At 52.0% G+C, this 27,845-nt stretch overlaps 10 protein-coding genes and 1 non-coding gene across 11 annotated transcripts; 8 read left to right on the top strand and 3 right to left on the bottom strand.

Moving 5' to 3' along the window:
• Positions 1-44: 44 nt before the first annotated feature.
• Aud_001752 (putative amino acid transporter) lies at positions 45-1,947 on the bottom strand (the record flags this gene model as incomplete). The annotated part of the gene is made up of 3 exons (XM_043287241.1): positions 45-529; positions 584-1,416; positions 1,475-1,947. The coding sequence occupies 3 exons, from the start codon at positions 1,945-1,947 to the stop codon at positions 45-47; spliced, it is 1,791 nt and encodes a 596-aa protein (XP_043143176.1).
• A 2,544-nt stretch (positions 1,948-4,491) lies between these two features.
• Aud_001751 (uncharacterized protein) lies at positions 4,492-5,809 on the top strand (the record flags this gene model as incomplete). Its single annotated transcript, XM_043287240.1, has 4 exons — positions 4,492-4,674; positions 4,722-4,865; positions 4,912-4,982; positions 5,029-5,809. The coding sequence occupies 4 exons, from the start codon at positions 4,492-4,494 to the stop codon at positions 5,807-5,809; spliced, it is 1,179 nt and encodes a 392-aa protein (XP_043143175.1).
• Positions 5,810-6,206: 397 nt separating this feature from the next.
• Positions 6,207-7,428, top strand: Aud_001750 (uncharacterized protein; the record flags this gene model as incomplete). Its single annotated transcript, XM_043287239.1, has 4 exons — positions 6,207-6,446; positions 6,541-7,113; positions 7,158-7,348; positions 7,395-7,428. The coding sequence occupies 4 exons, from the start codon at positions 6,207-6,209 to the stop codon at positions 7,426-7,428; spliced, it is 1,038 nt and encodes a 345-aa protein (XP_043143174.1).
• A 254-nt stretch (positions 7,429-7,682) lies between these two features.
• Aud_001749 (uncharacterized protein) lies at positions 7,683-9,515 on the top strand (the record flags this gene model as incomplete). The annotated part of the gene is made up of 1 exon (XM_043287238.1): positions 7,683-9,515. One exon carries the CDS (start codon positions 7,683-7,685, stop codon positions 9,513-9,515), a length of 1,833 nt encoding a protein of 610 aa, XP_043143173.1.
• Positions 9,516-10,405: 890 nt separating this feature from the next.
• On the top strand, positions 10,406-11,899 carry Aud_001748 (putative MFS multidrug transporter; the record flags this gene model as incomplete). The annotated part of the gene is made up of 1 exon (XM_043287237.1): positions 10,406-11,899. One exon carries the CDS (start codon positions 10,406-10,408, stop codon positions 11,897-11,899), a length of 1,494 nt encoding a protein of 497 aa, XP_043143172.1.
• A 163-nt stretch (positions 11,900-12,062) lies between these two features.
• On the bottom strand, positions 12,063-12,169 carry Aud_001747. The gene has a single exon. It is a non-coding gene; the product is annotated as a tRNA-Met (tRNA).
• Positions 12,170-12,744: 575 nt separating this feature from the next.
• On the top strand, positions 12,745-13,905 carry Aud_001746 (tellurite-resistance/dicarboxylate transporter family protein; the record flags this gene model as incomplete). Its single annotated transcript, XM_043287236.1, has 1 exon — positions 12,745-13,905. The coding sequence occupies one exon, from the start codon at positions 12,745-12,747 to the stop codon at positions 13,903-13,905; it is 1,161 nt and encodes a 386-aa protein (XP_043143171.1).
• A 3,062-nt stretch (positions 13,906-16,967) lies between these two features.
• Positions 16,968-19,391, top strand: Aud_001745 (uncharacterized protein; the record flags this gene model as incomplete). The annotated part of the gene is made up of 1 exon (XM_043287235.1): positions 16,968-19,391. One exon carries the CDS (start codon positions 16,968-16,970, stop codon positions 19,389-19,391), a length of 2,424 nt encoding a protein of 807 aa, XP_043143170.1.
• A 1,532-nt stretch (positions 19,392-20,923) lies between these two features.
• On the top strand, positions 20,924-22,818 carry Aud_001744 (transient receptor potential ion channel family protein; the record flags this gene model as incomplete). The annotated part of the gene is made up of 2 exons (XM_043287234.1): positions 20,924-21,299; positions 21,353-22,818. The coding sequence occupies 2 exons, from the start codon at positions 20,924-20,926 to the stop codon at positions 22,816-22,818; spliced, it is 1,842 nt and encodes a 613-aa protein (XP_043143169.1).
• Positions 22,819-22,852: 34 nt separating this feature from the next.
• Positions 22,853-24,480, bottom strand: Aud_001743 (uncharacterized protein; the record flags this gene model as incomplete). Its single annotated transcript, XM_043287233.1, has 2 exons — positions 22,853-24,188; positions 24,236-24,480. The coding sequence occupies 2 exons, from the start codon at positions 24,478-24,480 to the stop codon at positions 22,853-22,855; spliced, it is 1,581 nt and encodes a 526-aa protein (XP_043143168.1).
• Positions 24,481-27,025: 2,545 nt separating this feature from the next.
• Aud_001742 (mannoprotein) lies at positions 27,026-27,609 on the top strand (the record flags this gene model as incomplete). Its single annotated transcript, XM_043287232.1, has 2 exons — positions 27,026-27,367; positions 27,418-27,609. The coding sequence occupies 2 exons, from the start codon at positions 27,026-27,028 to the stop codon at positions 27,607-27,609; spliced, it is 534 nt and encodes a 177-aa protein (XP_043143167.1).
• Between the last annotated feature and the right edge of the window lie 236 nt (positions 27,610-27,845).

Here is a 27,845-nt window from a genome sequence, read left to right as displayed (position 1 = left end):
CAGGACACAGACCATTACTCCCACACTACAGCTTGACTGCGGCGTTATATCTTGATCTTGCAGGTATACGACGTCGTCGAGTTCTCCGCAAACGCGGCGATCAGACCCTTAATGGCCGAATATGCACCCAGCCCCGCCAACGCCAATGCACCCAAGATATAGAAAATGTTGAAGACACTCAGAGCCAGTTCCTTGGGTCTCTGCGCGAGGAAACCACGGACGAAGCGCCGTATGCCTTGATCATGGCGGACGGTCTGTCCCGTCGTGGGGTCGAAGCCCTCGCCGTCTCTCAGGGCGGCGCGCTTCACCCAGTACGCCAGGGCGAGAAGGGGCGGGAAGCTGTAGGTGAATTGCAGGATACACACGGCAGCGACTACCGAGGTCAGACCGGAGAAGTTGGGGATACCGGCCGCCAGAGCAAACGCGATACCCCAGTAGACGGGGACCAGGAAGACCCAAAATATTTTGCCGCCCCGGGTGGTCAACGGAGGGCACTGGAAAATCTCAACGAAGATTTGGTTGTACAAAACTAGAGAGACGGTCAGTAGGCAGTCGCATATGAATAAGCGCTGGGGTGGCATACCTTTCAGGCCGATGTTTCCATACAGACCCGCCGCAATGGCCGCACTGAGCATGGCAAAGACGTTGCCGGCCGTCGAGATGTTGTATGAGCCGATCCCCAGGTAGCTAGGGTTGACGTTGTACTGGCCCTGGTAGCCGTACATGAACAGGCCATAGAACATGTACCAGAAGTAGATGAACGCCTGGGCCGCCCACATGGCTGTCAAAAAGTCCTTGGGCCGCTTCATCTCCGACATGAATTCTGGGAACACCATGGCGCCGCCGTATGCGAACACGGCTTGCATGGCGCCATTGAGCGAGCCGACGAAGTTGCCCGACTCGGGCAGGCCGCCGGACGTCTGAACGGGAGGATAGACACCATTCACGGGCGTGATGAGGGCCTCGTTGACGACCGCCCCCGCCGACGCCGAGGCGGCCGCGTAGTTGGGGGGCGCGTTGGCCGCTCCGCCCATGGTGATGAACATGACGAGGAGGTTGATCCAGACGGCGGAATTGGCGAGCCAGCCATACTTCTGCAGCGTCCGGACCTGGCCGATGAAGAAGCCGAACAGCGCCCACACCAGGCAGCAGATGATGAAGCACAGCTTGGACTTGGACACCTGGTAGAGCGCCTCACCGTTGGAGATGACGATCAGCCCGACGTTCAGCAGCAGCTGGATGCTCTGCAGCACGTTGAATAGATAGCGCATCCACCGGCCGTACAGACGGAAACCGAGATCTCCGAAGCTGCGGAGGGGGAACTGGTACGAATCGAGACCCATGAACGCTGACCAGAGGAGATAACCAGAATAGGCAGCCAGGCCACCAAAGACAGTGTACAATGCAATACCGGGACTATCACGTCAGTTGCTTTCTATCATTTGAAATTTAAAAAAGGCAAAGTGCCACTCACCCCCAACCCATGGTCGCAAAGGCATAGCCCAGACCGAAAGGACCCAGAATGTCGGTGGTGATCAGATAGAAGATGGCTCCGCGGGTGGCCGTCCGCAGCGCCCGGGACGCATTGGTCCATTCCTCGTCGGTGATGGTCATTCGGCCCGCTGCAGCGCTGGCATTAATTGTTTTGGCATCTTCGGACGTGTTTTCAGCCACCGGCTGGACGCCCCCGCCCGACTTGGAGGGGAAGAGGATAGACAGCCATCCCCGTTCCTGGTCCGCGTTGGGCTGGGCCTCTTCTTCAGCACGGGTCAGTTGGGCGTAGTAATAGTACTCCTCGAAGGTGACACTAGAATCATGCAACTTGCGGTGCTGCGGACGGATAGCAGCAGTGCCAGGGCTGTAGTCAATGGCATCAATGGCGTCACGCTCTTTCTCATGCAGTCGAGGATCTCCCCCATCGAGGGCGACACTCGCTGGCTGTGCCATGACCGAGTACAAAGAGCTGAAAAAGAAGAAGGAGAAGAAAACGAAGAATGGACGGAGAAGGTGATCTTTGGAGCGAGGGAGAGACGGAGAGGAGCGGCTGGGACCGAGGGCTATTTATCTGGTGGAACCATATCCCAGACGAACAGATAGCGGACTTTATCCGCAGACCAATAACAGAATAGTAGCATGATAGGAAGCGATGGAAAGTATAATCAGACCAGGTAGAGGCTATTGACGGGATTTTGCCTCCTGGCGATGATTCGGCTGCCGATAAGGTTTCCTATCCCCAGGTTCTAGTCGCACTGGTGGCAATCGAGAAGCTCGAAGAAGAACTGGTGCCGAGGCTAGCCAAGGAGAACGGCAAAGGCTTGATAATGCTTATTTGCCATGACGATGAGGAGAGGTGGGCCAGTGGGTCTGTCGTCGAGCTGAGAAGTGCATGCTAATATGGGAATACGAGAGACCAGGTAGGGGAGTGTACTCCGTACTACAAGTGATTGAAGCACCTGATTCCGCTCCCTCTATCTCTCGTCAATTGAGCACTACAATTCGTCAGAAAGAGGAGTTCTTCAGCGCTGTGGAACTGTCGATGTAACCCTCCGCAAAGCAGGGCGTTGCACTAGATGCCACCATCCAAACTTTGTTAGATTAGGCTCAACCTAACCAGACCAAATAAATAACGAGCTTCAAGGAAAAGCATCTGCCTATCAGTTTCAAGACATCTGTCTACGCCGAAACAGGAAGGTGCTTAAGCGTGGATATGCCATGTGTTGCCCTGCTTTGTCCACGCAAGCTTCCCTCTACCTCTTTCTACCGGCCGCTGATTGGAATATGTATCCACTGTCCAGCATCTAATCATGCTTATTGCTGCTCCTTCAGAAGGCGAGGCAAGTGCAGGAACAATTGATTAGGCTAAAACTTTTATCATAGAAAGCTGATATACTACCCCGAAATAGCCATATCTTAGAAGCGGGATAGGACATGTCTGGACAAATCAAATAGCCTCAAGGGAGAAGATAAGGACACTCCACAGCATTGATATGGATACCCTGGCGTCGTCCCTTTGGTAAGGGGCCCTACTCACCGGGGTCACGGCATCCGATATTGGTCGTTATGATATCGGCATCAAGGACGACAAGCTAACCCTGCACGTAGAAAGACCATTATTCGCAGCTGCGCCCAGACATGTCAGATCCATCTTTTTTTCCGCATTGGATGTAGCAGAAAGAAGCCGCCAGTAACGTATGCTGCGACGATTCCTCAGTGAGGATCTATGGACTACAAAACCGTACAGCTACGCGACAGGTCCTGTCATAGCTCTCGGCCAACTTCAGACGCCCGTCCTCAGTCCACGTTTCCTCCTTCATCACTGAGGGGCAGACAAATGGACTCGCAATAAGCAGAGCCCTGTCCGTGTATCTCTTTCCACACAAACACAAATACAAACGTGAACTTCTTCCCCCCCCCCCAACCAACCCCCCCAACCCCCGATCTCGAGAGTACCTGGTAAGGATCACACAACGCAAGCTACAGGACTATTATTTCCTCTGATCGCCCTCTCTTTCTGTACGACCATATGATCAGCGGTATGAAGGCGCGATCCCGCTATATCCCCACGAGTCGGATTGGTCTCGAGCGCAAATCGTCTCACAGCGCAGAAGTTCGTCGAGCTGACCAGATCTGGTGTCCTCTCGCAAGTTATCTCCCATTACCAGCAGTCTACCGCATCATAGTGCCGTCTACTCCGTTGGAATGGACGACAGTATCCAATGGCTGCGATAGACGTCGCTTCGAGGGAGGTAGTCTGGGCTCGCGATCATGGAGGCGTCGAGGGAGGCAGCGATACGGGCAATTTGTGCGACGCGACCGAAGCGACTTTTTTGAAACCCAGTGGCCGTTGGACGCAGAACATTTCTGAGGTGGCAGAAGAGCTGGATGAGATGGCAACGGTGACCAGATCACGCTTGTTGTTAGATGTTGTTATCAGCAGGGGTTCCATAGCAGCGACAGGGTTGTTTGACGTAATGTATCGATACAGAAATTATGAGTATGATTGGGCATTGCTATGTATCCCGTGAAACTGAATTACCACCTCCGCATTGGGATGAGGTCACCTGATCATGGTCTACTTGGGCACTGGGTGAGGAATGCAGCGACCAGGATCGCCTTTGTCGTCGTTTTACTCTTATTTCACCAGCTGATCGAAATGATGCATCGGGAAGGGCTCAGCTTAGTATGCTATTATGCAGGATTTGAGACATTGCCTAAAGCGGAAATAGACCATTGTTGGAATCGGCGTCCCCGAGATTCTGGAGCAGCGGAAACAGCAGCAATGGACGAAAACGGACTGAACCAGGCAATCCGTACAAGTGTGTCAAGACTAAAAAAATGCCCATTGAGAGCTTTGTATCACTGGATGGTCGATATAGACAAGAGAGGAAGACATCGATTCCCTCTCCTGTCTGCCTATAGAGTGTCCTCGATCAACGTCCTTCCTGCTAAAGTCCAGAGTCTCTGGCCAATCTACACCCCATGGCCGTCGTCATGACGCTGTGGCATTCCAAGGTCATCAAGATCATTGCCGGGTTCCTGTTCAGCATGCTGTTGCTTAATGCGCTGGTCAGAAACGGGGTCGACTACACGGCAACGCGCCATATGGTCCGTGGCGGCCATTCTCGTTGGGCTGATGACTCGCTGTATCAGGCAATTCAAAATGAGACACTTGGAGTACGCCATCTCAAGCTGCTATATGTAGTCCTGGCTAACGTGTCCAGTTCGAGCATGTCTATGCCATTGGTCTCAAGGAGCGTACCGACAAGCGCGATTTCATGGCTCTGGCGTCCTCGATTGTCGGCTTTCAAGTGGACTGGATAGACGGAGTGAAGCCAGAGGATGTTCATCCAAAATCGCTTCCGGAGGTAAATTATCTCTTATCCAGTCGAGGTTTCGCTAATACCGATCCAGGGAATGAACCTGACTATTATCAAACCTACGGTTGCAGCCTGTTGGCGAGCTCATATGAATGCCCTTCGCACGTATGTACCATGGAATTTGGGGATGATCAGAACTGATAACTCGCAGAGTCGTGGAAAAACGGCACGCAACCGCGCTCATTATGGAAGACGATGCCGACTGGGATGTCTCCCTCAAACAGCAGCTGCGTGAGTTCGCGCGAGGACTCCGGACGCTTTCGCCGACCAAGACCGCCTCGAAAAAAGCCCCATATGGTACGGATTGGGACCTTCTCTGGGTTGGGGGATGCGCAACCGCTGCCGGAGTCAACGAGACCGAATTCTACGCAATCCCCAATGATCCTACAGTCCCAGGAATGAACCGCCGCAGCGGCTGGGCCGACCGGCGGGGCCCGCTGGACCGGTGGAAGCACCGATTCCCCCAGCTCCCCGAGGAATCAACCCGGTTTGTCTATCGCGCAGACACCGGTTGCTGCCTTTATGGATACGCTGTGACCTACAATGGCGCCCGGAAGATCCTGGCCTCGTTGTCCGTGGACCACCTGGAAAACCCCGTGGACAATGCCCTGGCGGACATGTGTCAAGGCACGAATCGTCCTCAGATCCAATGCTATGCGCCGCATCCGAATCTGATTGCGACGCATCGACGCGCGGGTTCTTCTTACAAGGACTCGGACATTGAGGCCTATGGACAGGACAACTGGCACCCAGCGGAGGCGTGGGATCTAGTGTACAGTACGAAGCTCAATCTTCATCGGTTGCTGGCAGGGAACGAGACGGTTATGTCTCAGTGGCCGGACGACCATAATCCATGGTCGCAGGCTCAGGTGAAGCTGAAGGAGTTTCAATATCCGCAGGGGTTTCATGTCACGTATTCCGGTGATGTTTAGTAGACAGCCTGTATGTGTCATTTAGATATGTAGCTGCACCATGTAAAATAGCACTTTTCAGGCTCATCCAGTGTCATTCGCTATATTTAGTAAGAGTGTATCCTTAGCAGAAAATGCAACATGAGGTTACTTGTACCATGTTCACCGCTGCAACCCTTCCGGATGCGAACCGACCTGACCCGCATGCCAGCCCTAACCAATGCAATTTACTTGTCTTTGTCTGATCTGACACGGACAATGATCACAATGTTCCATTTGATTGTCACGAGTTCTGGGGTCTGGGTGTCATCGCTCGACTCAATCAAGGAAGCTTCAACGGTTCTCGATCATAGTGGTCTTCCATATAGTCTTCTCTGTAAGTCTCTCACCATGCTTGTTTTGACAATATCTACTTAAAATGTCTTACGCCACTATTCTCCCCGAGAAGCTCCCAGAGGAAGCGGTCCAACCTGTCAGTTCGTCTCTGTCCGACTACGATGCAGACCTCTCGTCGTCCAGCTACACAGAAAGTCCGGATCTTGAAGATCGAGAGAAATATGCCGGAATAGTAGCAGAGACAAAGAAAAAGGACAAGTCCACCCCAGGTCTTCGCTTCATTGTTTGGACAGCAATCAATGTTGCGTCCACCGTTGCCATAGTATGTTCTTCACCCACTAGAAAATCTCAACTGACCAGCCAAGGTGTTCACGAACAAATACATCTTATCCGATATATCATTCCACAACTGCCAGGTCGCCTTTGCTGCGTACCATTTCTTCATCACCGGGGCCACATTATGGGTCATCTCTCGCCCGCAGTGTGCCGTCTTCATACCGAAACAGGTGTCGGTAGTGCAGATTATCCCACTGGCGGCAGCGATGTGTGTCCAGGTGATTCTTCAAAATCTCTCGCTTGCAAATTCGTCCGTCATGTTCCATCAGCTGGCTCGATTACTCTTGACCCCGGTCGTGGCTTTCCTCAACTACATGCTCTACTCGACCAAGATCCCCCGGGCGGCCATCTCCCCTCTCATCCTGCTCTGCTCCGGTGTAGGAATCGTTTCCTACTATGACTCCCTCGCGAGCAACGAGAGCGCTGCGAGTCCTTCGGCCTGGGGAACGCTATTCGCTCTTGCCGGCGTCTGTGCCAGTTCAATCTACATGGTATGGATTGGGCAGTACCACAAGAAGTTCCAGTTGAATAGCATGCAGCTTCTTCTGAACCAGGCACCGGTCAGCACCGCTCTGTTGCTGCTCACGGTGCCTTTCACTGCGACGCCGCCATTGGGGGCTGTTCCAGTGTCCATGTGGATTTTAATATTAATGGTATGATGGCTCCCCTTGTCTCCGTTCTTTCTAACGAGTCACAGAGCGGCATCTTCGCTTCCTTGGTGAATCTCTCGCAGTTTTTCATCATCGACTTGGCGGGACCCATCAGTGGGACCGTGGTCGGTCAGCTCAAGACGTGCATCATTGTCGGCCTGGGATGGGCTTTTAGCACGAATCCCATCTATTTTCAGAGCATTGTTGGGATTTTCCTGGCGTTGGTGGGCATGAGCATGTAAGTTTTGCAGTTTTGATAGGATCATTCGACTAATCCTTGCCAGATATATGCGGGTCATCATCCAAGAGCAGCGATAAATAGAACAGGGAGTTAGCTAAGACCAGAGAGGTTAAAAGTGTTTATCAATCATCCATTATATAGCAAGACTTCTGTCGCATTATGACCTGTCATAGGTCTGTAGGTGGACATGCATAACAAATGCGGCTAATCAAGATGCATATGCATTTATTTTACTTTAGTCTAACTACCCCTCAAATTCATGACAGCAACCCTCCTCCAGCCTTCCATCCGTTCATTGTTTCTCAAGCACATAGAGCACTATATAATCCCCATGTTCCTTTTACGGCTGCCGGATGATATTCTCCTCCTGCTGGCTGATAATCTGTCGCGAGAGAGGGACGTCAATGCCCTTGCGCAGACTAGCCATCGACTTTACCGACCGCTAAATCGATTCCTCTACCAGTATAATATCCGACATTGCCACAGCTCCGCTCTCCGATGGGGTGTATCGGTGGGTTGCGAGGGCACCGTTAGAAAATCTCTAGAGCTAGGCGCACCTCTTGATTGTAAGCCCTGGACGGACATAGACAGCGAGACACCCCTGGTGAACGTTGCATCCGAAAGAGGCTACGATCGTGTCTTGAAGCTCTTACTGGACTATGGCGCCAACCCGAACGAGGATGGACATTTTCCTCAGGTGCCCCTTTCGTTAGCCATTCAAAACGGACACGATGCAGCGGTGCGAGTATTATTAGCCCGGGAAGCTACAAATGTAACCCTGCCGTCCGTCCCCTTCAGTCAACAACCGCTGCATTACGCGTTAGAACGAGGATCTCTGGAATATGTTCTACTCCTGCTCGGACGAGGCGCAGATATTCAAGAGTATGAGTCTCGAGGCGCCCGGGCCCTTCACCCAGCCGTCAGAAGTGGAAGTAGAGATCTAGTCGAGTTCCTCATCGGTCGTGGGAGTGATCCACTGGTCTGTTGTGGATATACGGCTCTATCGCTCGCTGCAGTCATGGGGCACCAGTCACTGGTCCAGTACTTTCTCGCTCATGGCGTGGATCCGAACATTCGGGATCGCGTAGGATCCACTGCTCTCGGGCACGCAGCCAAGGAAGGCCACGCAGACGTTGTCAAGACGTTGCTTGCATGGGGCATCGAGACAGAATCTCGTGGAGAGGACGGAGAGACAGCTCTATCATGGGCGGCCAGACAAAACCACGAAACGGTGGTGGATCTTCTACTGCAGCACGGAGCACATCCGACTTCGTCCAACTCTAGCGGGATATCTCTGCTCTACTGGGCCGTCACCAACGGTTCCATCCCCATATTCAAAGCTCTCTTGGCGCACGGTGCCAGGCTGGACATTGGAACCAGTGCAGGAGAAACCCTTCTCCATATCGCCGTACGGAGGAACAATCTGCCGCTGGTCGAGATGCTCATACAGCTGGGCATTGAGGTGGACAAACCAGACAAGACAGGCCAGACTCCTTTCGCCCTGGCTGCGGCGTGCGGTCGCATCGAAATAATGGAGTTCTTGCTGGCCAGCGGCGCAGACATGACTCTCCGGGATCACAGCGATGGAACACCCTTGCTCACAGCCTTCAAGGGACATCAAGATGCCGCGGCCGAGTTCTTACTACGACGAGGTGCTGATCCGAACTTCGCACATTCCGCGCGACTCTTCTACGCAGCCCAAGGGGAAATGGTCCGGGTCATACGGTTTCTACTGGAGAATGGTGTTGATCCTGACCCCGTAGATCACTACAGCCGTACCCCCCTGCTTATTGCCTGTGAGTATTTCCGGGAGAATCGCTGCGATATAGCAGAAATGCTGCTCCGGACCGGTCGCGTGAACATCCATGCCCGAAATGCGGAACATCGCACGCCCCTTCTGTGCGCGACCATGGAACATAATCCTCAGCTTGTACGGCTTTTGCTCTCCCACGGTGCAAATGTCGACGATAGCGACGAAGAGGGGTGGACTTCTCTTGCGGGTGCATGTGCCTCGGGGGACGAGGAGATATGCAGGATTCTGCTCGAGGCTGGGGCAGACATCAACAGCCGGGACAACTATGGACATACTCCTTTATATCAGGTAGGGCATGCCAGTGAGAGCCTTAAAGAATTTTTGCTTGAAATGGGCGCAGAGCTCCGATAGTCGGCGTGATCGATGACTTCGCGTGAATGGACATAGATATGAGCGATAGGTATCCTAGAGAATACACTGACTTATAGGATGCCTTCATACACCAAAATGAAGTAAATGAATAAAGATCTTATGACCATAAACATCAAGCGGGTTGACCAAATAATTGCAGCCATCAGTGCCTCTGTCGATCTCGGCGTATTCCGTGCACTGACATACAGAAACTAAGTGAGAGCAATCAAGCCTATCTACATATTGTCCGTGCCAAATTGTCATCCAATCATAAGGCATCTATGGAATATTCCCCTGGCACTAGCCTGAATAGGCAGCTCACCGGAGAAGCTTAGCGGAAGACAGAGGAAACAGTGTGAAGTCATAGTGGCAACTGGCACGGGCAACACAGTATCTTCAGCATGCAATTCATGAACCTATTCATATCCAACTGAGGCTGGGGGACACGATATTCATTCGGATTCGCATTATCAGCACTCTAATGCTCTGTAATAGATGTGTATATTCCGAACTTTTCAAAGACTACAAGGTGCCAAGAAGCAACCAGGCACTGACAGCTCTGATTAATTCTTTTATGTAATTAGGACCAAATCTTGTTCCTCCCGCACACCATCAAGGCCCACAAAGTGCCATGATTCCAGTCTCATTGGCTCGACGCTTTCTTCATGATTCCAGACCATATGGGGAAATCCAGCGCGAGAGTGGCCACCGATTTTTCCATCTGCTAACCATGTTGGGACAACCGGATGAGAGGTTGATGGAGTGTATATATATGGCTTCTTGGGACCTGAGCAGTGCGGGGGGTAGGTCTGTGGTATTGATCATTTAAGGATGTTCACCGATGACCGTGGGGATCAGGATTCCGGTATGTGTCTGTATATATGTATATAATGCTGTCCAGAGATACTGACAAGACAGTCTCCTCAGTGAGCTCAGACGTGACCATCGTGGACTGGGATGGACCGGACGATCCAGAAAACCCACTGAACTGGTCCAAGGCGAGAAAATGGCTCATCACCTGCGTCTCGCTGCTCATGACGTTTGTTGCGCTCATGAACGGCACTATCATCACCGTCGCCCATGAAGCCATCAACGAGCGATTTGGGATCAGCGATGCCAGCTTTCCGCATTCGTATTGGCCCGTGACCTCCTGGGCTCTGGGAGGCGTCTTCTTCTCTCTGCTCATCCTCCCCATCATGGAGGACTTTGGCATCCGACGCACCTTCCTCTTGACGCATCTGCTGCTGATCCTCTTTGTCATTCCCCAAGGCGTGGCGCAGAACTTTGCGACACTCGTCGTCACGCGTTTCTTCGCCGGCGGCTGCGTCACTGTCATCGGCAACAGTGCTGCCAGCGTAATCGGGAATGTCTGGGCGACAGAGAAGCAGCGCAGTAAGCCCGTCAGTCTCTGGATTTGGGCCTATCTGGCGGGAAGCAGCGTGGGCCCGGTGATTGGAGCGTCCATCTTCCAATTTCTGTCCTGGAGATGGATCTCTTACCTGCAGTTGATCTGGTATGGGGTGTTGTTCCCGATCAACTTTTTGGTTTTCAAGGAATCGCGCGCTGCGATCATCCTGCACCAGCGTGCGAAGAGGTTGCGCGCCAAAGGCCAGAATGCGTATACTCGCCAGGAACTCGAGGCCGAGCCGCTGCGACAGCTGCTGGTCACGAGCATCCAGCGGCCCCTCAAAATGCTGGTCACCGAGTATGTGGTGTTCTTCTCGACGCTGTGGTCGGCCTTTACCGTCGGCACGCTGTACCTCTTCACCCAGTCCGTCGAGCAGGTGTTTGTGGGTTTGTATGGCTGGGGTCCAGTCGAGGCCGGATACGTCCAGGCCGCCATTGTGATTGGAGAAGTCGCCGGGTGGTTCTTCTCCATTCCCTCCGCGAAGCTATACTTTTCTTCTGCCCGTCGCAATGCCGAGATGCCTGGTCTCCCGATCCCTGAAGCACGGCTGTACCTCTCTGTGGCCGGCAGCGTGGTTGGCATTTCCGGAGGCATGTTCGTGTACGCGTGGACCTCGTATCCGACTCTGCCGTGGATCGCCCCTGCGGTGGGACTGTTCATGGTAGGGGCAGGGAGTGTCGTGGTGGTCGCTGGACTGGCGGATTACATTGTGGATGCGTACAGCCAGTACGCCGGCAGTGTCATGGCGTGTTTCGTGCTAGGCGAGAATACCTTTTCGGCGTTTCTGCCGTTGGCGGCCATGAGCATGTATAACACACTGGGGTTCCAGTGGGCCAGTACGCTGCTGGCGTTTATCAGCTTGTCTCTGGTACTCGCCCCGATTGCTTTTATTGTTTGGGGCAGAAGAGTGCGCGAAAAGAGTCCGTATATGCGAGAGGTGATCAAGGAGAAGAGGATGCAGGCTGGCTTACAGTGACTGTAAATAATATGCACTCAGTTGTAAATATCATAGACTCAGGTATATAAATCTACAATAATTCATGCAAATCTAATCCGATTGTATTTGGTCTAGACTATAATTAAGCAGGGGGGGGAAATAGGCTGTAATCGTACATGGGGATGAAAAAAAAAAAAAAGAATGCCTCCGGGGAGGATCGAACTCCCGACCTTGAGATGGCTCAGAAGTGGAACTTCTGATCATACAGGCATATGAGACTCACGTGATAACCAACTACACCACAGAGGCATTGCTTAGTTTGTTTGCTGTCTTTTTTGCTCTACGAGACAGCGGTCTAGCAGCTGATGCCTAAGGGATGATAGCATCATAACCTTCAAACCATTTTCTGCCCTCAATGGATTTAAGTTAGTTTTGAGTTAGAAATAATGGATTATACTACTTTCATGCGACTAGTATACCTGGAGTTGTTCAGTTGCCTCCATTGTTCTTCCCGCAAACTATGTACACACTGCTTAGATTCGACAAACACCTTGGTTGGCCTTTATTTTTCAATTCAAGGAAGTCGTCATGTGGTAAGTAAACTCTTTGAATTCTGTTAACACCTAAACGACAAGTGCTAAATTATCAGAGGTAATGCTGTGGACCTCCATGGATGTTGACGTCACACGCGGTCAAGATCCGAGATATCAGACCATCGGGCCGATTCGATATCGAACCACTATGACGCCGAAGTGGACATACGAAACAAGGCAGGAATCGGAGCATTGAGCAGACAGTAGACAGTAGTCCGGCTGCTCCGACCTCAAAATGCGTCGAACCCGCATTTCCTCCAGCTATCGCCCAAGTGTGGTACTCGGTAGATGATGATCACTAAAGTATCTCTGTCGGATCGAATATGCCAGGTCACTTGGGGATGGTATTCCATGTCCATGGCTACAGGAGGTATCGCCGTCCTTCTGTCTAGCACACCGCATCAATTTCGCGGGTTAACGACCATCGGCAAGGTCGTCTACATGCTCAATCTCGTCCTCTTCCTCTGCATATCTGCCTGTCTGACCATACGATTTCTGACCAAGTCCTCGGCTCTCAAAGAGTCCTTCCAAGAGCCCAATGAAAGCCACTTTATGGGAACCTTTCTACTGGCCCTGGCGACAATCGTCCTCGGAGCCGAAAAATACGGAACAGAAGCATGTGGCCCTTGGCTGCAGGTTGCCCTCCGCATCGTCTTCTGGATCTACGTCGCCCTCGCGACCATCCAGGCCATCTGGCATAACTGGTACCTCTACCATATCCGCATGGCCAGTCGACAGCCGTTCGCTCTCGTTCGGCTTCTCCCTTCGTTTCCGGCAATGCTATCCGGGACAATTGCGTCGGTGCTCGCGTCGCATCAGCCTCGTAATCATGCCCTCCCCATTCTAATTGGGGGGACCACCTTCCAAGGCTTCGGGTTCATCATGTCTCTTTTCATCTACTCCGAGTACTTCTACCGACTGAACAAGGACGGACTCCCGAAGCCCGCTGATCGACCGGAAATGTTCATCGCGGTGGGACCACGGAGCTTCACGGCGCTGGCCCTGATTGGGATGGCGGAAGCAGCCGTCAAGCAGTTTCCTGCGCGGTACATCATCTCCTACGCCGACGCCTCCAATAGCCATCAAATCTTAGTCACAACCGGAGACATTACAATCGTGCTAGCTGCGCTGGTCGCCATCTTCTTGTGGACAATGGCAGCCTTTTGCCTGTGCATTGCTATCATCAGTGTCTTGGCCCAGTGTCGAGTTTTCGGCGGTACCGGGGCGCTGGGCATGTCGCTTCCATACTGGAGCATGGTCTTCCCGAATACGGGGTTCGTGATTGCTACCATTCGGATTGGACAGGTGCTGCAGTCGCCGGCGATTCTGTGGGTTGGTTCAGGGCTGACCATTGCCCAGGTGGTTGTCTGGTTGTGTGTCGGTGTGGGCACGATATGGGCTGTGGCTACACGGCGGATGCTGTGGCCTGAGACTGGGGATAAGGTGGCTTAATTATATCTGAATATCTCGCATTTTGATGTGTCAACTACAGCTGGACATTCATGATCATATAGAGTAGGTAATGAATAACGAGTGCCTATAAGCTTGCTACAAATGAGAAACCGTTTCCGTCCACAGGATCCTCCCACCGCATACTTCCAAGCGCTGAGGAGCTACATGCACTCAATCCAAACCAGCATTGACCGGAATCAGGACTAGGATGGCAAATGTAAGGGCCGCCAGCACACGACCAGCAGCCGTAGTGGCGCACAGAATACTCTTATGCAATATTCTTATTAGCAGAACGTCAATGCTGGTTCACGAATGGTATACAGTGATTTTGGCGGAGGAGGCCAGAAGCAGAAGATATTCATAATGCCTGTGCCTTGCATACGTGGGATATAAAAATTTGCAAACAGCACATGTTTCGATCCTCCAGATGGGTCAAGACCACATATCAAGAAGTAGAGGATCGGCAATTAACCGACCGTTTGCTTAGGGGCAACCCTCCAACGGTGGTTTAAATGTGATGACCTTCTAAGGAGGACGAAAAAAGTGAGAACGATAGTATCAGCCCCTAAGCCTAGATTTGATGCTTCTCTAACTGAATGGCAGAATCTTTAACTACCTTAGGAAGTATAACAGGAGGATGTGCTGCTAATTCATCGAAGTAATGCCGGGCATCCTGTATCGAACTGTACTAGCAGGTGCTGGCATCTGTATTGACCTCCTTCGTCAATACTCCACATATCCACGTCTACTTCCACCTAGTAGAACCGCGTGTCGTCCACGACAACCGTAGTATATACTGACAAACTAGATAGACGCCATCGATACATAAATACTAATCCATGACTTCGCTGCAGGACCCATCGGTTGTTGAGCTCAACAAAGAGAATTCTGTCCCTGCTAAGTCCCCCTATGATCTATCTGACCCAGCGCGATTGGATGGGGGTGGGCCCAACTTTCCGTTGGTGTCCTGGTTTGCTATACCTGTGTGGTTTTTGACTGGTTGTTTGGCCCGTGACGAATCAAGCGGAGGAGGAGGTGGAGGATGCGGGGGCTTTCGACCCCCTCCTTTGTTACCCTTGAGTGTAGGGCTGTTTCCAGTCAATTTCTCTGCTGTGATCTAAGCAATCAAGGAAGAGGAGAGTGAGTCACATACTAGGAGGGCATTTTGCTTGAGTATAGAAATGCTGGAGAAAAGGTTACGGCTGGAATGAGGAAGGGAGGGAGTGAGTTGAAAAGAAAAAGCGTTTTCAACAATAGTCGACACTGATAGATGATGGCCTTTAAATAAGGAAAGCCCTGTAGATCCTTCAGCCTCACTTGCCGACTTAGGTGGGAGACACCGTACTGATTGGTAGCCCCAAGTATGCAGAATATGCCTCGCCAGGGCACATAGCCTCATGGCGATTCAGTATCCTATGTTATGCCTTAGCTACTTGATGGTGTCTTAGTAAGTCATCTATCCAAGACATATTCTCATGGCTCTACGCTGAGCCTTATCGATTCACCCATAATCTACATGGTGTTGTAAAGCGAAAGCGGCATCCATAAATCAACAAGCTCTCAAGGTTCCAGAAGACAGCCTCCTTTAATGAACTTCAAGGCCGCACCATACCGTTCGAGCATAAGCCAATTGGCTGCCAGAGCTAGCCCGATACAAGGTGGCAAGGATGAGCTTGGTACCTAGGCTGATATCTGCCAAGACAAATGAGACAGTGAATAAATATGTTGACAGCCGTGATTTCCGCCCTGGGTTAGTGGATAACATTATTAGACGCATCGCCCGGTACTTCATGTACATGTACAGACAGCCTCGTTACCAGAATCCTTGCGAACTCAAGCGAACTTTGACCAATGCAAAAAAAGATAGGTTAATAATAATCGCTACCAAATTCACTGCATTCAAGGATGAGAAGAGGAAGGAACGGAGTGTACATAAAGGTTGATAGATCAGTGCTAATGATTCCATTAATGGCATTGGCATTGGGGGATTACACTAATACCTATATCTTGGTCGATTAAGGCGAAGCTATCTTCCTATTGAGTTGAGAATATTATCTTTATTGGGTCCATTCCAAGCATCACAGTATCGTAACCACGAGTCTACCTTATTGTGTGCCCGGCGGATGGATGGCTGCTTACTACACTTACCTGGTACGGCTTGCTACGTACGCAGGGATGCACGGGCTCATTCTGTCATAAGACGCTCCTCCAATCCGGTCTTCACTGCTTCCAGCCAAATACTCGCTATCACATGTACCCCTCACCCACCCCTTGTCGTGCTCTCATCGCCCGAGAATCCTTTGGTTTGGATTTGTTCGGTCATGATGGTGCACCAATACGTGGCACTATTTCAGTGCTTTCCTTTGACTGGTCACATAAATTGCCCAGATGCTAGCGCCGTAAGCAAAGTGGTGATACAGGCTCATACGAAGCATCATGGAATGGCAGTGCCAAAGGATCCCAGGGTTTGGCCGGTGGATAATTGGGCATTTGGTGGGCTCAGGCTGACTGGCTCCTTGGCATCAGCCTCGTTCACAACAGCAGAGACTACCAAGTGAAAGGACTGACCCATCAGACTGTACATAATGATCAAGACCTAGCGCCAGAAGAAACTGAATAGCCGTCTCTTTTCACTGTCTGCAAGGCTCCAGCAGCAGTGCAGATGATCTTTGCCGGGCATAATCCATGCTTGCCAGACCTTTGCTAGGAACACTAGAACCGCCTTCTTGAAGGGAGGATGTTATGCATCAAAGACTCGTTCGAATCGCTCCCTAGCCTTGGTTGGCAAGTATCCCAGTCGAGCTGATAGACCATCACCACTTCAGATGGAACCATCCACACGGCACTCCCATTGCGACTATACAGTCGGGTGGATATCCGCTCTCCCGCTTGAGATGGCTGTGGCGGAGGTAATTCTAGATGAGACACACCATGCTTTGGCAGTTCCTGCACATGACAAAAATTCCTATACACTAGGTGAGATCGCGGGCCACAACGTAGTGATAGCCTGTTTGCCAAGTGGGCAATATGGGACTACATCGGCAGCAGTAGTGGCACAACAAATGTTGTCAACCTTCCCCTGTATTCGCTTCGGCCTCCTCATTGGAATTGCCGGTGGAATACCGAGCGAAAATGCAGATATTAGGCTTGGGGATGTTGTGGTTAGTACGCCAACGACGACTCATGCGGGAGTCGTGCAATATGACTACGGAAAAGCCTACCCGGAACACTTCCAGAGAACTGGAATGCTGAACAAGCCACCCGAAATCTTATTGACTGCAGTTTCAAAGTTACGTTCAAAGCATCTTCGTGAGAAAGGCATGATCCAACAGTTCCTGTCACAAATGATCGAGAAAAATCCCCACATGAGCCAAGAGTTTGGATTTGGCGGAAGGCAAGACCACTTGTTCCGAGCAGACTACCGCCATCTAGAATCAGAGGCGACATGTGATAAATGCGATAGATCGCAACTCGTTCCCCGAAAGCAGCGCACAAGCAATTTGCCGAAAATTCACTATGGGCTTATTGCTTCGGCGAATCAAGTGATGAAGGATGCAGCCTCTCGAGACAAGCTTGGTCGTGAATTAGGAGCGTACTGCGTGGACATGGAAGCTGCCGGATTGATGGACCACTTTCCATGTCTGGTCGTCCGAGGAATCTGCGACTATGCGGATTCTCACAAGAACAAAGAATGGCAAGGTTATGCAGCAGCTACCGCTGCTGCATATACCAAGGAGCTGTTGATGGGGATCCCGGAGGAAGAAGCAATTCAAAAGTGTGAGGGCTCTCTCAAAGATACATATCTCCCTCGTATAGGCTCTGAGCATCACGAATTGCTTCGCACAGAGGGTGCTTATATCAGCTCCGCAACAGGCAGTGAAGGGCAAATGATAAATCCAGTGGCACCTCAAGAAACAGGACAGATTTTTCTTCAGCCTACTTCAACCAGACATTCACAAGCTTTCAGTGCATCTTCCAGGTTGTCACCATGTGATCCAACTTGTGGTTGCATCTGTCACAAAATCCGAACCCGAAGGACTTGGGGGATTCTTCGTCCTTTGCAGAAGTGGGTCGGCCGTCTCTACATTGTCACCTCAAGATCCCCGGACACTTCATACTGCCAATACCATTGTCGGAATGGCGGACAACGGATCGTCGAGATTCACTATTCGTGTCCAGATTGGTTCTGGCAGGCGACTATACACGCTTTGCTTAGAAAATCCCCGCTTGGAAGTCCTTCATTCGGGCTCGCTTTCAGACGACGAGTTGGATACTGGGAAGAACACAGTATTACCCGTCTGGTAGATGAGCGCGATATAATCACGATGCAAACACTGCTAGGTCAGGGAAAGATCTTCATCGATGACCTAGAGCCGGAACACGGTGGTACCGCGCTTCAACGAGCAATCCAATTACAAGATATAGATCTCATAGAGTTCTTGATCCATCAAGGCGCGGATCCCGATATTGCCGATGATCTGGGCACATCTGCACGGGATGAGGCCACCTTTTCTTTCCTCGCATGCAGCCATAACGAGATATATTGGGAATGGCACGAAAATCGACTGCAGAGCATCATCTCGATTGGCTCGCATCTTGATGAATGGAACCTCTCCTATCTTCATAAAATTATTCTCAAGATTCACCTCACCGACCTTCGGGAGGCCCTCCAGGATAGAACGATTTACTCGCAGCTGGAGAGCCAAGATCAGCAAGGACGAACTCCTCTTCATTGGGCTGCCATCCGAGCCGACGCGGATGCTGTCCGAATTTTAATCAATGCAAAGGCCAACGTCAACACCAGGGACAACTATCATAAAACACCTCTCCATTTCGCATCCGAGACATCAAGCTTTGAATGCTTTGAGCTTCTCCTTAAAGCCAAGTCGTGCCCAACCGCCCGCACTCTCATTGGAGAGGAGCCAATCCACAAGATATGCCGAAGCCAGGCAGATCCGATTTTCTTAATAAAGCTCCTGGAGTTCGATGTTGACGTGAACTCACGAGCAGGTGAAATTGATGGGGTCACTCCTGTGACATCAGCAATTAGTGGATGTCGGCCTGGTATTCTCGACGAGCTCATCAGGCAAAATGCAGATTTATCAATGGCTGATCGGGAGGGCGACACGGCCTTATTTGAGGCGGTGGCGTGTGATTCGAGTGAATGCTTGAAGGTTCTCCTACAAAATCAGGCGCCAGCAAACATCTTGCATGTCAACAAGCGAGGCATGACGGTTCTCCATATGGCGGCGTTGTATCCAAGTTTGGAGATTTTGGAGATTCTCGCTGACGCAGACTTATATGGACTTGACCCAGATGCCAAGGACAACGAGGGTTGTACGGCACAAGACCGATTCTCCGCTAATGCTTGCGGTGATTTGCGAAAAGCATTTGACAAAGTCCTTGGAAATCTCCATAGTGCAATGCATGCTGTGGATGATTCAGCCCAGGGCAACAGGGATCAGTTTCCTGACTGTGATGACTAATGGTGGCATGATCAGGACAATTATGAGCTTCCTAATGAGCTTGCTAATGAGAACTTGTTCTAAAGTTTGGTTAGAGTTGCATAGATGAACTGCTAAAATCGAATCCAAACCTCACTGATCTTACTCCGTACAGTGGTGAGGGTTCGGTGCCTAGCCCAGGGAACTGCACTGGGTGGGGTTTCCCTACCCCTAAGCCTGAATCTATACAGTGAAAACTGTTGATTATGGTTTTTACCGATTTATCAGATTAGGGCTGGCCTCAGTGAGGAATTCTTCTCCTCTCTCAGTCATGGAGAGAAATACGTACCCCGGGTTTACCGACTGCCGTGGCTTCGGCTGTGTAGATGTATTGACCGTCGTCAATGGTGGTGAGGGCCACGCTCTCTCGTTTGATCCAGGCGATAATTGCTGCTACCAATGCCCGTACGCCCTCCGCGCGAGTCCTCGGGGTAGCATTCAGGCGTCCTGTGCTGGAGATTTTGCGATATGGATGTCCGACAAAGTATGCACCTACCAGCACGTTCGCACTTCCCCCACTGGTTGCTGACATGGATAGACCCTGCGCGCAATGGACATGGGCTGCAGGAGGCACAGGCAAGCAGGAGCGTGGAGCAAGTTCACAGAACCGTAAACTGAGAATGTCATCAGTACTGTGGATATTTTCGATTCACTACATTGTTGCAGGTAGCGGGGACTTGCGACGACTGAATAGCATAACATACCAGGTGGCACCGATCTGGAGAATCGAATCAGCTTCAATAAGCGTTGTGTTAGACTGGACCAGAATGAGCATCTCAAACAAGATGGCCAGCTACTTTGCAAAGGTACATGCAATGGTCATACGATGACTAGATGCAGCGTGGAGAGGCCTATCCCAGTAAGCAGCACTCGACCGCTGGATGTACTGCTTTAAGGCTGAGACTGTATGATCGACAGTCGGAAACAACCTTATTTGGGCTGAATTAGGAGTAAGGGCTAATAGAAGGTATTTAGTGGCCAAGCCACTTAGACTAGACAAATGAGCGATAAACTTGACATTGACACATTTGACAATGCTGAGCATGGACTCGATCTCAACATGGCCAATCAACCGATAGACAGGGATCGTACTCGTATATCCCTCATAGTAAGCAAGTGTCATCGGTTCAAAGAGGAATAGTAATAATACTAAGGGCTGCTCAGAAACAGTCAGATTGGCTATGTTTTTAAAGGCGTTCTTAGCGGCCTATCAGACCCTGAACTATTTGGCCACTTAAACTCAAGTTTCACAATTTCCTTCAGGGGCGAATGAAATTAATGTATCTATTAATGTATCTACCTATTAATGCACCTCCATTAATATCTGTAAATAGAACGGATGTCTTTCTTCCACCACTCCATGTGACGTGCCTTTTCCTTCTTCTGTCATTCTTTCTGTCATCATCCACTTTCAACCTGGAGTTCCAGCATTCGATCGCAACAACCTTAATCTTGATTAATTTTATTATACTCTGTCGCTCTCAATGAAGTCATCGCTCTTTTGTTAATCAGTAATGAATTTACTATCGCTCGTTTTCGGCTTTCTAGCCCTCCTCCGGCTCTTCCTCCCCGCCTCGGCCACCCGACTCATCGAATCCAACGCCCTGAATATCTGTCAAGACAGCTCGAATTTCACGGCAACCTATTTCAATGTCCTCTTTACTCCAGATAATCGCACTTTGGTCTTCAGTTTCGATGGCGTAGCCTCCATCTCCGGCAAAGTCACCGCCGACCTCATCCTGTACGTCTACGGATATGCGATTCCCCAGAAGACGCTCGATCCGTGCAAGACGGACAAGATGAAGGGATTCTGTCCGATGAATGCGGGTCCAATCGATGTTCCGACCGCCTCGATCCAGGTCGGGAAGGATGTTGTCGATCAGATTCCCGGTTAGTCCCTTTCCACCCCTCCATCCAGCTCGTCTCATGCGTGTACGGGGTAGGCATCGCGTATACCGTTCCTGACCTTGACGCCACTGTCCGGATCTACGTCAACTCCAGCGCAACAGGCCAAAGCATCACCTGCGTCGAGGCGCGCCTCTCCAACGACAAGACCGTCTACCAGGCCGGAGTCGGCTGGACCACGGCCATCATCTCGGGCCTGGGGCTGGCCGCGTCGGCATTCACCTCGACACTGGGCCATTCGAACGCGGCGGCCCATCTCGCCGGCAACACCCTTGCGCTGTTCAGCTTCGTGCAGGCGCAGGCCATGGTCGGGATGCTGGCGGTGCACATGCCGCCGATCGTGCAGTCGTGGACGCAGAACTTCCAGTGGAGCATGGGGGTGATCAAGGTCGGGGCGGTGCAGAAGATCGGAACGTGGTACCAGCGCGCGACCGGGGGTACGCCGTCGACGCTGCTGATGCGGCTGTCGACTACGTCGGTGAATGTGCTGAAGAAACGGAAGCGCGATGTGGCTGAGAGCTCGACGAACGTGATCGTCCGCGGTATCAAGCGCGTGGGGCTCAAGGCTGCGATCGAAGATACGAACCTGTTCCTGACTAGCATTATCATCTTCACCTTCTTTGCCATGGTGGTTATGATTATCGTCCTCCTTTTGAAAGTGGTCAGTGCCGCGCTGGCAAAAAAGGGACGAACGGGGCCCGCATGGGGGTTCTTCCTCGCGGAATGGGACGTCGTGGCCCGCGGGGTTCTATATCGGCTTGTCTTCATCGGGTTCGCGCCGTTGAGCATCTTCTGCCTCTGGGAATTCACGCAGCAAGACTCGCCGGCGGAGATCGTGGTGGCGGCCTTCATCCTAGCCTCGATCATCGGGGCGCTAGTCTGGGCCGCCGTCAAGATCATCCTGCTCATGCGGAAATCGATCTCGATGCACCGCAATCCGGCCTACGTTCTATACTCGGACACCACCTGCCTCAACCGCTGGGGCTTCCTGTACGTGCAGTACCGCGCCACCGCCGCCAGCTTCATCCTGGTCATGATCGGCTACCTCTTCGTCAAAGCGCTGTTCATCAGCCTGGGGCAGTCGGTGCCGATCGTGCAGACGGTGGCGCTGCTGGTCATCGAGGGCCTGATGCTGATCGGGGTGAGCGTCGTGCGCCCGTGGATGGACAAGCGCACCAACACGTACAACATCGCCATCGCTGCGGTGAACTTCCTCAACGCGATTTTTGTCCTGTTTTTCTCCGGAGTGTTTGACCAGCCGGGCATCGTCTCCGGGGTCATGGGCGTGTGCTTCTTCGTGATCAATGCGGCGCTAACCCTAGTTCTGATCTTGTTGGTGATCTACGCGTCGGTCATGGCGGTCATCTCCAAGAGCCCGGACACGCACTACAAGCCTATGCAGGATGATCGCGGCTCGTTCATCCAGTCCAAGGTGCGTCTGGAGTCGGAGCTGGATGAGCTGGCCGCCGCGGCTAGGGGAGACATGCATGAAATCAAGTCTTAATTGTCTATTTGTATATACATGATAACTTACAAGATCAATGAGGACTGTCCTCGTTTGAGTCAAAATGCTCGCGAGCCCACGGACTCCGCAGCCGGATCGCCCGGCCCATGTAGAAAAACACAAACGGGATCGGCACGAGGAGGATCGCGAGGAAGCCCAACAGGCTGGACGCCCACTCGTAGCCCAGCCGCTGATACATCTGGCTCGCGAACAGGGGGAACCCGGCGCCCACCACGTTCCGCACGAGGATGACCCCCGCCAGTGCCGAGGCCGAGTACGTCTGGTAGCTATCCACCACGTAGTTGAGAATACTCAGGATGACGATGTAGATGCCCGCGCCGAAGAATGAGGACGCGACTATAGGCACGATCCAATGCACCGAGCGGTAGCTCGTCCAGCCGAACCAGAACAGACTGATAGGGATCAGGAGCGCGCCCCACCGCGCCATCCACATCCGCGCCTCAGGCTCCCCCTTGCCTCCGTTGGCGGCTACGCGGCCCAGGTAGTATCGTTCCTGTAGCGGGTAGAGGCAAAACGCGACGATGGGCCCGATGGCCATGCCGAGAAAGCTAAGGCCCTGCTGGCCGCCGTTGAAGCCATGGCCGGTGCCGGGGCCGAAGACGAGCGGGAAGGCCTCGTTGAAGAGGTAGACCAGTCCATACAAGAAGCCGTTGTAGACGGCGGAGAAGAGCGTAATGGGCTCGGTGAAGAGGAACCTGAACGGCCGGGTGAGGGTGATGGCAAAGAGCGTGTGCAGGCCCTTGCGGGCGTGCGCGTGGAGGTCACTTGTTGTGGCGGCCGACGCCAGCTTCTCCTGCGCCATCTGCTTGCGGACGCGCGCGGCCTTGCGCTGCAGGATGATGCTGTGCCGGGTTTCGGGGATGGTGAAGACGAGCAGCACCCAGAAGCCGCCGGTAATGGCCATCAACACCCAGAAGATCCACCGCCAGCCCGCGTTGAGGCCGATGTACCCGCTCATGACCAGGGCGGTCGGGGGCCCAAAGGTACTGCTGAGGCCGTAGACCGCCATCGGACCGCCGCTGCTGTTGCGCTCCCAGAGATCGCTGATGGAGCCGCCGGTGTTGGTCAGAGGCGCGCCGCCTGCACAGCCAGCGATGAAGCGGCAGACGATGATGGTGCCGATGTTGGGGGCCAGGGCGAGGGGCAGCTGGAAGATGAAGAGGAGGAACCACGAGACGACGTAGACGGGTTGTCGACCAAAGTACTCGGATAGGGGTGCTAGCAGAACGGGACCGATGGCGAAGCCTAGCACGTACAGCGAGAGACAGAGCGTGGTGACTTCAGAGGAGACATGGAACTCTTCGGCGATGCCGGTGGCTCCTGACGAGATGCCCCCAGCGCACCAGCAGCTGGCTTTTCGTCAGCCAAGTTATGCAGAATGGATGAGGAGACGCACGTGAGCACATTGAGCATACTGACGAAGAAGGTAATGTACCATTTTCGCAGTTTGCCCCAGTTACGGGGATTATCGCGGTCGTCATGGGCGAACGCTATACAGATCGGTAGAGCCTTGTCCGGGGAATGCCTGGCCCGAGCAAGGGCTTGCTCTTCAGAGAGGACCAGCGTCAGATTCTCGCTGTGGGCATCTTCAACTTTCTGTAGAGTGGCATCGAAGCCGACTTGGCCTTCACCTGACGCCATTGAATATTGCGATCGTGCTGTCAAGTCAGACTGAGGGAGATACTGCTATAAGGGATCGGGAAGTATACTCAAATAGCTTCGGCCAGACGACGTCTCCAAATGTAATGTCCAAAGATAATTAATGTAAATGCGGGATACAGTTACTGCTGACCGGACGAGAACTGGGCATTCCTGTTCTCCAGCACTGGGAATCCCCGACTTATCGGCACATCATTGCCACTGACGCGCCGGGGATCCCACAACAGGCTTTGTCAAGCTTTGAAGGCATTGCTTGGTTGGCTTTGGTTGGAGTAGATGAATTAACAGGCCCACTACAGTCATTCTGGTCGACTCGGTCGAGACACGAAGGCGAATCATTGGAGGGGAAATTGCGATGATGCAAGCTCGGTCCGCACGGAGATAACGAAGCTTAATATTAACAGTCCGATGGCCAGCGAATTGAGCGAAAGAGAGTGACATTTCTACCCGGGTTGTCCATTTCTTTTATTATGACATTGATTTGCCGATGCCGGATATGCATCAGCAGTGTTCAGAACGTAACTACTGTACAACACTGGAAGTTGTACAGGACGAAGATCTTTCCCAGTACCGCCGACTATTGTCAATCACCTTCTTCCCCCGGCCCTCTTCGGTCAATGGACATCTCTCGGCACGGCGTATCAACGTCAAATTCTCGGATTTCCTCCCCGCGACTTCCATAACGCCTTCTCCGAGACCAAGTATACCAGCCGGCCGATGTTGGCGACGTTCCAGGCTGATACTATTGTGGTGTTGGCCAGTATTCCTGGTCGTAGCAATGGCAATGCTGCCAGCTCGCTTTGGCGTGCCGTACCTAAGAGAGGAAGGGAGGACACGAGCGTGGTGATGTTTGCTGTCTAGTAACAGAGCGACAAGGGCCGTTTGTGGTGGACGTCTTGGGCAGACTGCCGCGATAGACAGTCTGCCGCGCTGTTAGGGAGTTGTCTGTCAGTAGGAGTATCATTCTGTCTTGTAGGACATTCTTCTGACATCAGATCAGACATGCATTAAGCAGCGGGTATTGGCATGGAGATGCTGATGAGCGTTATGTCGGCAGTGGCTGATCAAGAGGAACCAGTATATAAGAGATGGAACGCATCACAAGCCATAAACGCAATGCTGGAATCAATAAGAGAAGCCCATCTTTTGAATAGAACTCGTGGGAGGATGTCCTCGTCGACAGTTGTATTGACATTTCGATATGAAGAGTTGCATAATGTGTACACGATGCTCATGTCGATGAGAGTAGCTTATATTTTTGAAACTCTATCACTAAAGAGGATCTATAGAACTTGTGCTACAGTCTCTACGTCAAGCTATATAACGTAATCTGCGTAAGAGCATTGACAATGGCACCCATTGTGGGCTACATTCATCGGGATGCCATTACACTACTACACACTTACAAAGACAACAGCCTATCATCTTGTCATCGTTCATTAGGGCATGGCTCTCGCAAGATCATATTAGATTAGATACAACGGGAGACGAAGATTGTCGAGGTTCAAGTATCCATCATCCTTAAAGGGCAGTCAGCTCCGAGTGGACCACGTTCCTAACCACTACTGACTACAGAGAGCTTGTTCTCAAGTACATCTCTGCATCTGATACTGCACAGACGGTGCATCTCGGCAGTTGACCGGATAAAGGCGGTTCTTGACGCTCATGGCAGGCATGTCTTGTTTGATCAGATGCTACGGAGAGTCATTCCGAGGCAGATCAGGCAACCCATCCATCTCCGTTATAACAACCACTTACCGCTCGTATTAATCACTCAACTAACATATCGAAGGATTCAATCGAGTCATGTGGCCATCTGCATACGTTCTATATACTGGAGATGACGATATTGCCGGCTATCGACTCTTCGCAACACTTACCCGACTGACTCTAATTTGAGCCCAACTGGACTTTTACCCCAATCATAGCGTTCTTCTCAAGAATGGGCTTGCTGATCTGTGAAACAGGTCTGGCGCCGAGATGCAAGAACGGGGTGGCAAGTCACACAAGCAGGCGCTCCGTCGCTTAACTCCCGATATAGTGTGTCGTCTGAGGTTACATCTGACCGAGTCTAGACCAAACACGCCATAGCTAAGATTATTTCTCACCAATCGCAGGTCTCCCGCAATTCGCCATGGAGTAATGAGATTGTCTCTGCCCGGGGAAGTGTGGGGTAAGCAGGGGGTGATTGGAAGGATTCATCTACGCATGCTGACGGTGGCTTGGGTCAATATAACTTCATGCCTAGGTGTTGCGACTCACCCATGTGAATACACTCCTCTGGGTCGGAGTCTGCAGGCATTACAGAGATGCGATCCCTCAGACTCAACGCGTGCTGCCTCAATTGGTGGACTTGCAACATCCAGATGAGAGCTCTTCATACCGAGGATCTGCTCACTGTCTCATGATGATGGTCTTCGAGAGCAGAAGTCACGGCCGAAAAACTATATAAAGCCCATCGACACCGGGATATCCATGCCATCACCATCATCACCATCACTCAAACAAACAGACAAAACTCAGCAAGATGCAATTCAAACTCTCTACTGCCGTGCTCGCCACCCTCATCGGCGTGGCCATCTCGGGCCCCCTCGTTGCCCGCAGCGCTGCCACCATCCTCAGTGACCTAAAGACCATCGACAACGACATCAACACCCTCACCAAGAACTTCAACGCCTTCACCGGCGACCTGGCCCAGGCACTAGCCACCCAGGTCGTCGAGCAGCAGCTGGAGAGCGACATCGACAAGGCCACGTCCGACACCAAGGCCACCTCGGCCTTGTCGGCCGCTGACAGCACTAGCGTCACCAACGCTCTTCTGGGCCTGAAGCCTGATATCGTTACTTCGCTGAATGCGATTGTTGCCAAGGTGTGTCCTCTCTTTTCCGAAGGTTGTATGCGACGAGACTAAGTGTGTAGAAACCCCAAGTCAACTCCGCCGGCGTGGGCAGTCTCGTCCTCTCGGACCTGCAGGCCCTGAAGACCAAGACGGATGCCCTCTCGGGTGCTGTCCAGGCTATTGCCACTGCGACTGACAAGACGACTATTGCCACTGGTACCAAGGACATTGATGCTGCGTTTGCTAGCGCCATTGCTGTCTTCTCCTCTTGATTTAAAGTTGGGAAGACGACTGTAGCTAGTGTGCGGAGTACATAGTGATGACAATGAGATGTTCAGTATGACATGATATCTGTCTTGCATAAACTGGTCAGGGGACAAGGCTATATCTTCCTGTCGCTTGTAGTCCCAGCACCATTGAAAACTAAGCATACTCGTCTTCAAAAGTGTAGGATAGACTCACGGCCCAAGCAAGGTTAGGGATATCAAAAATATAACCACTCAAAGTG

The sequence above is a fragment of the Aspergillus udagawae genome (assembly GCF_001078395.1).
Source record: "Aspergillus udagawae IFM 46973 DNA, scaffold_1, whole genome shotgun sequence".
Taxonomy (NCBI): Eukaryota; Fungi; Ascomycota; class Eurotiomycetes; order Eurotiales; family Aspergillaceae; genus Aspergillus; species Aspergillus udagawae.
This window is presented reverse-complemented; position numbering and strand designations above follow the sequence as displayed.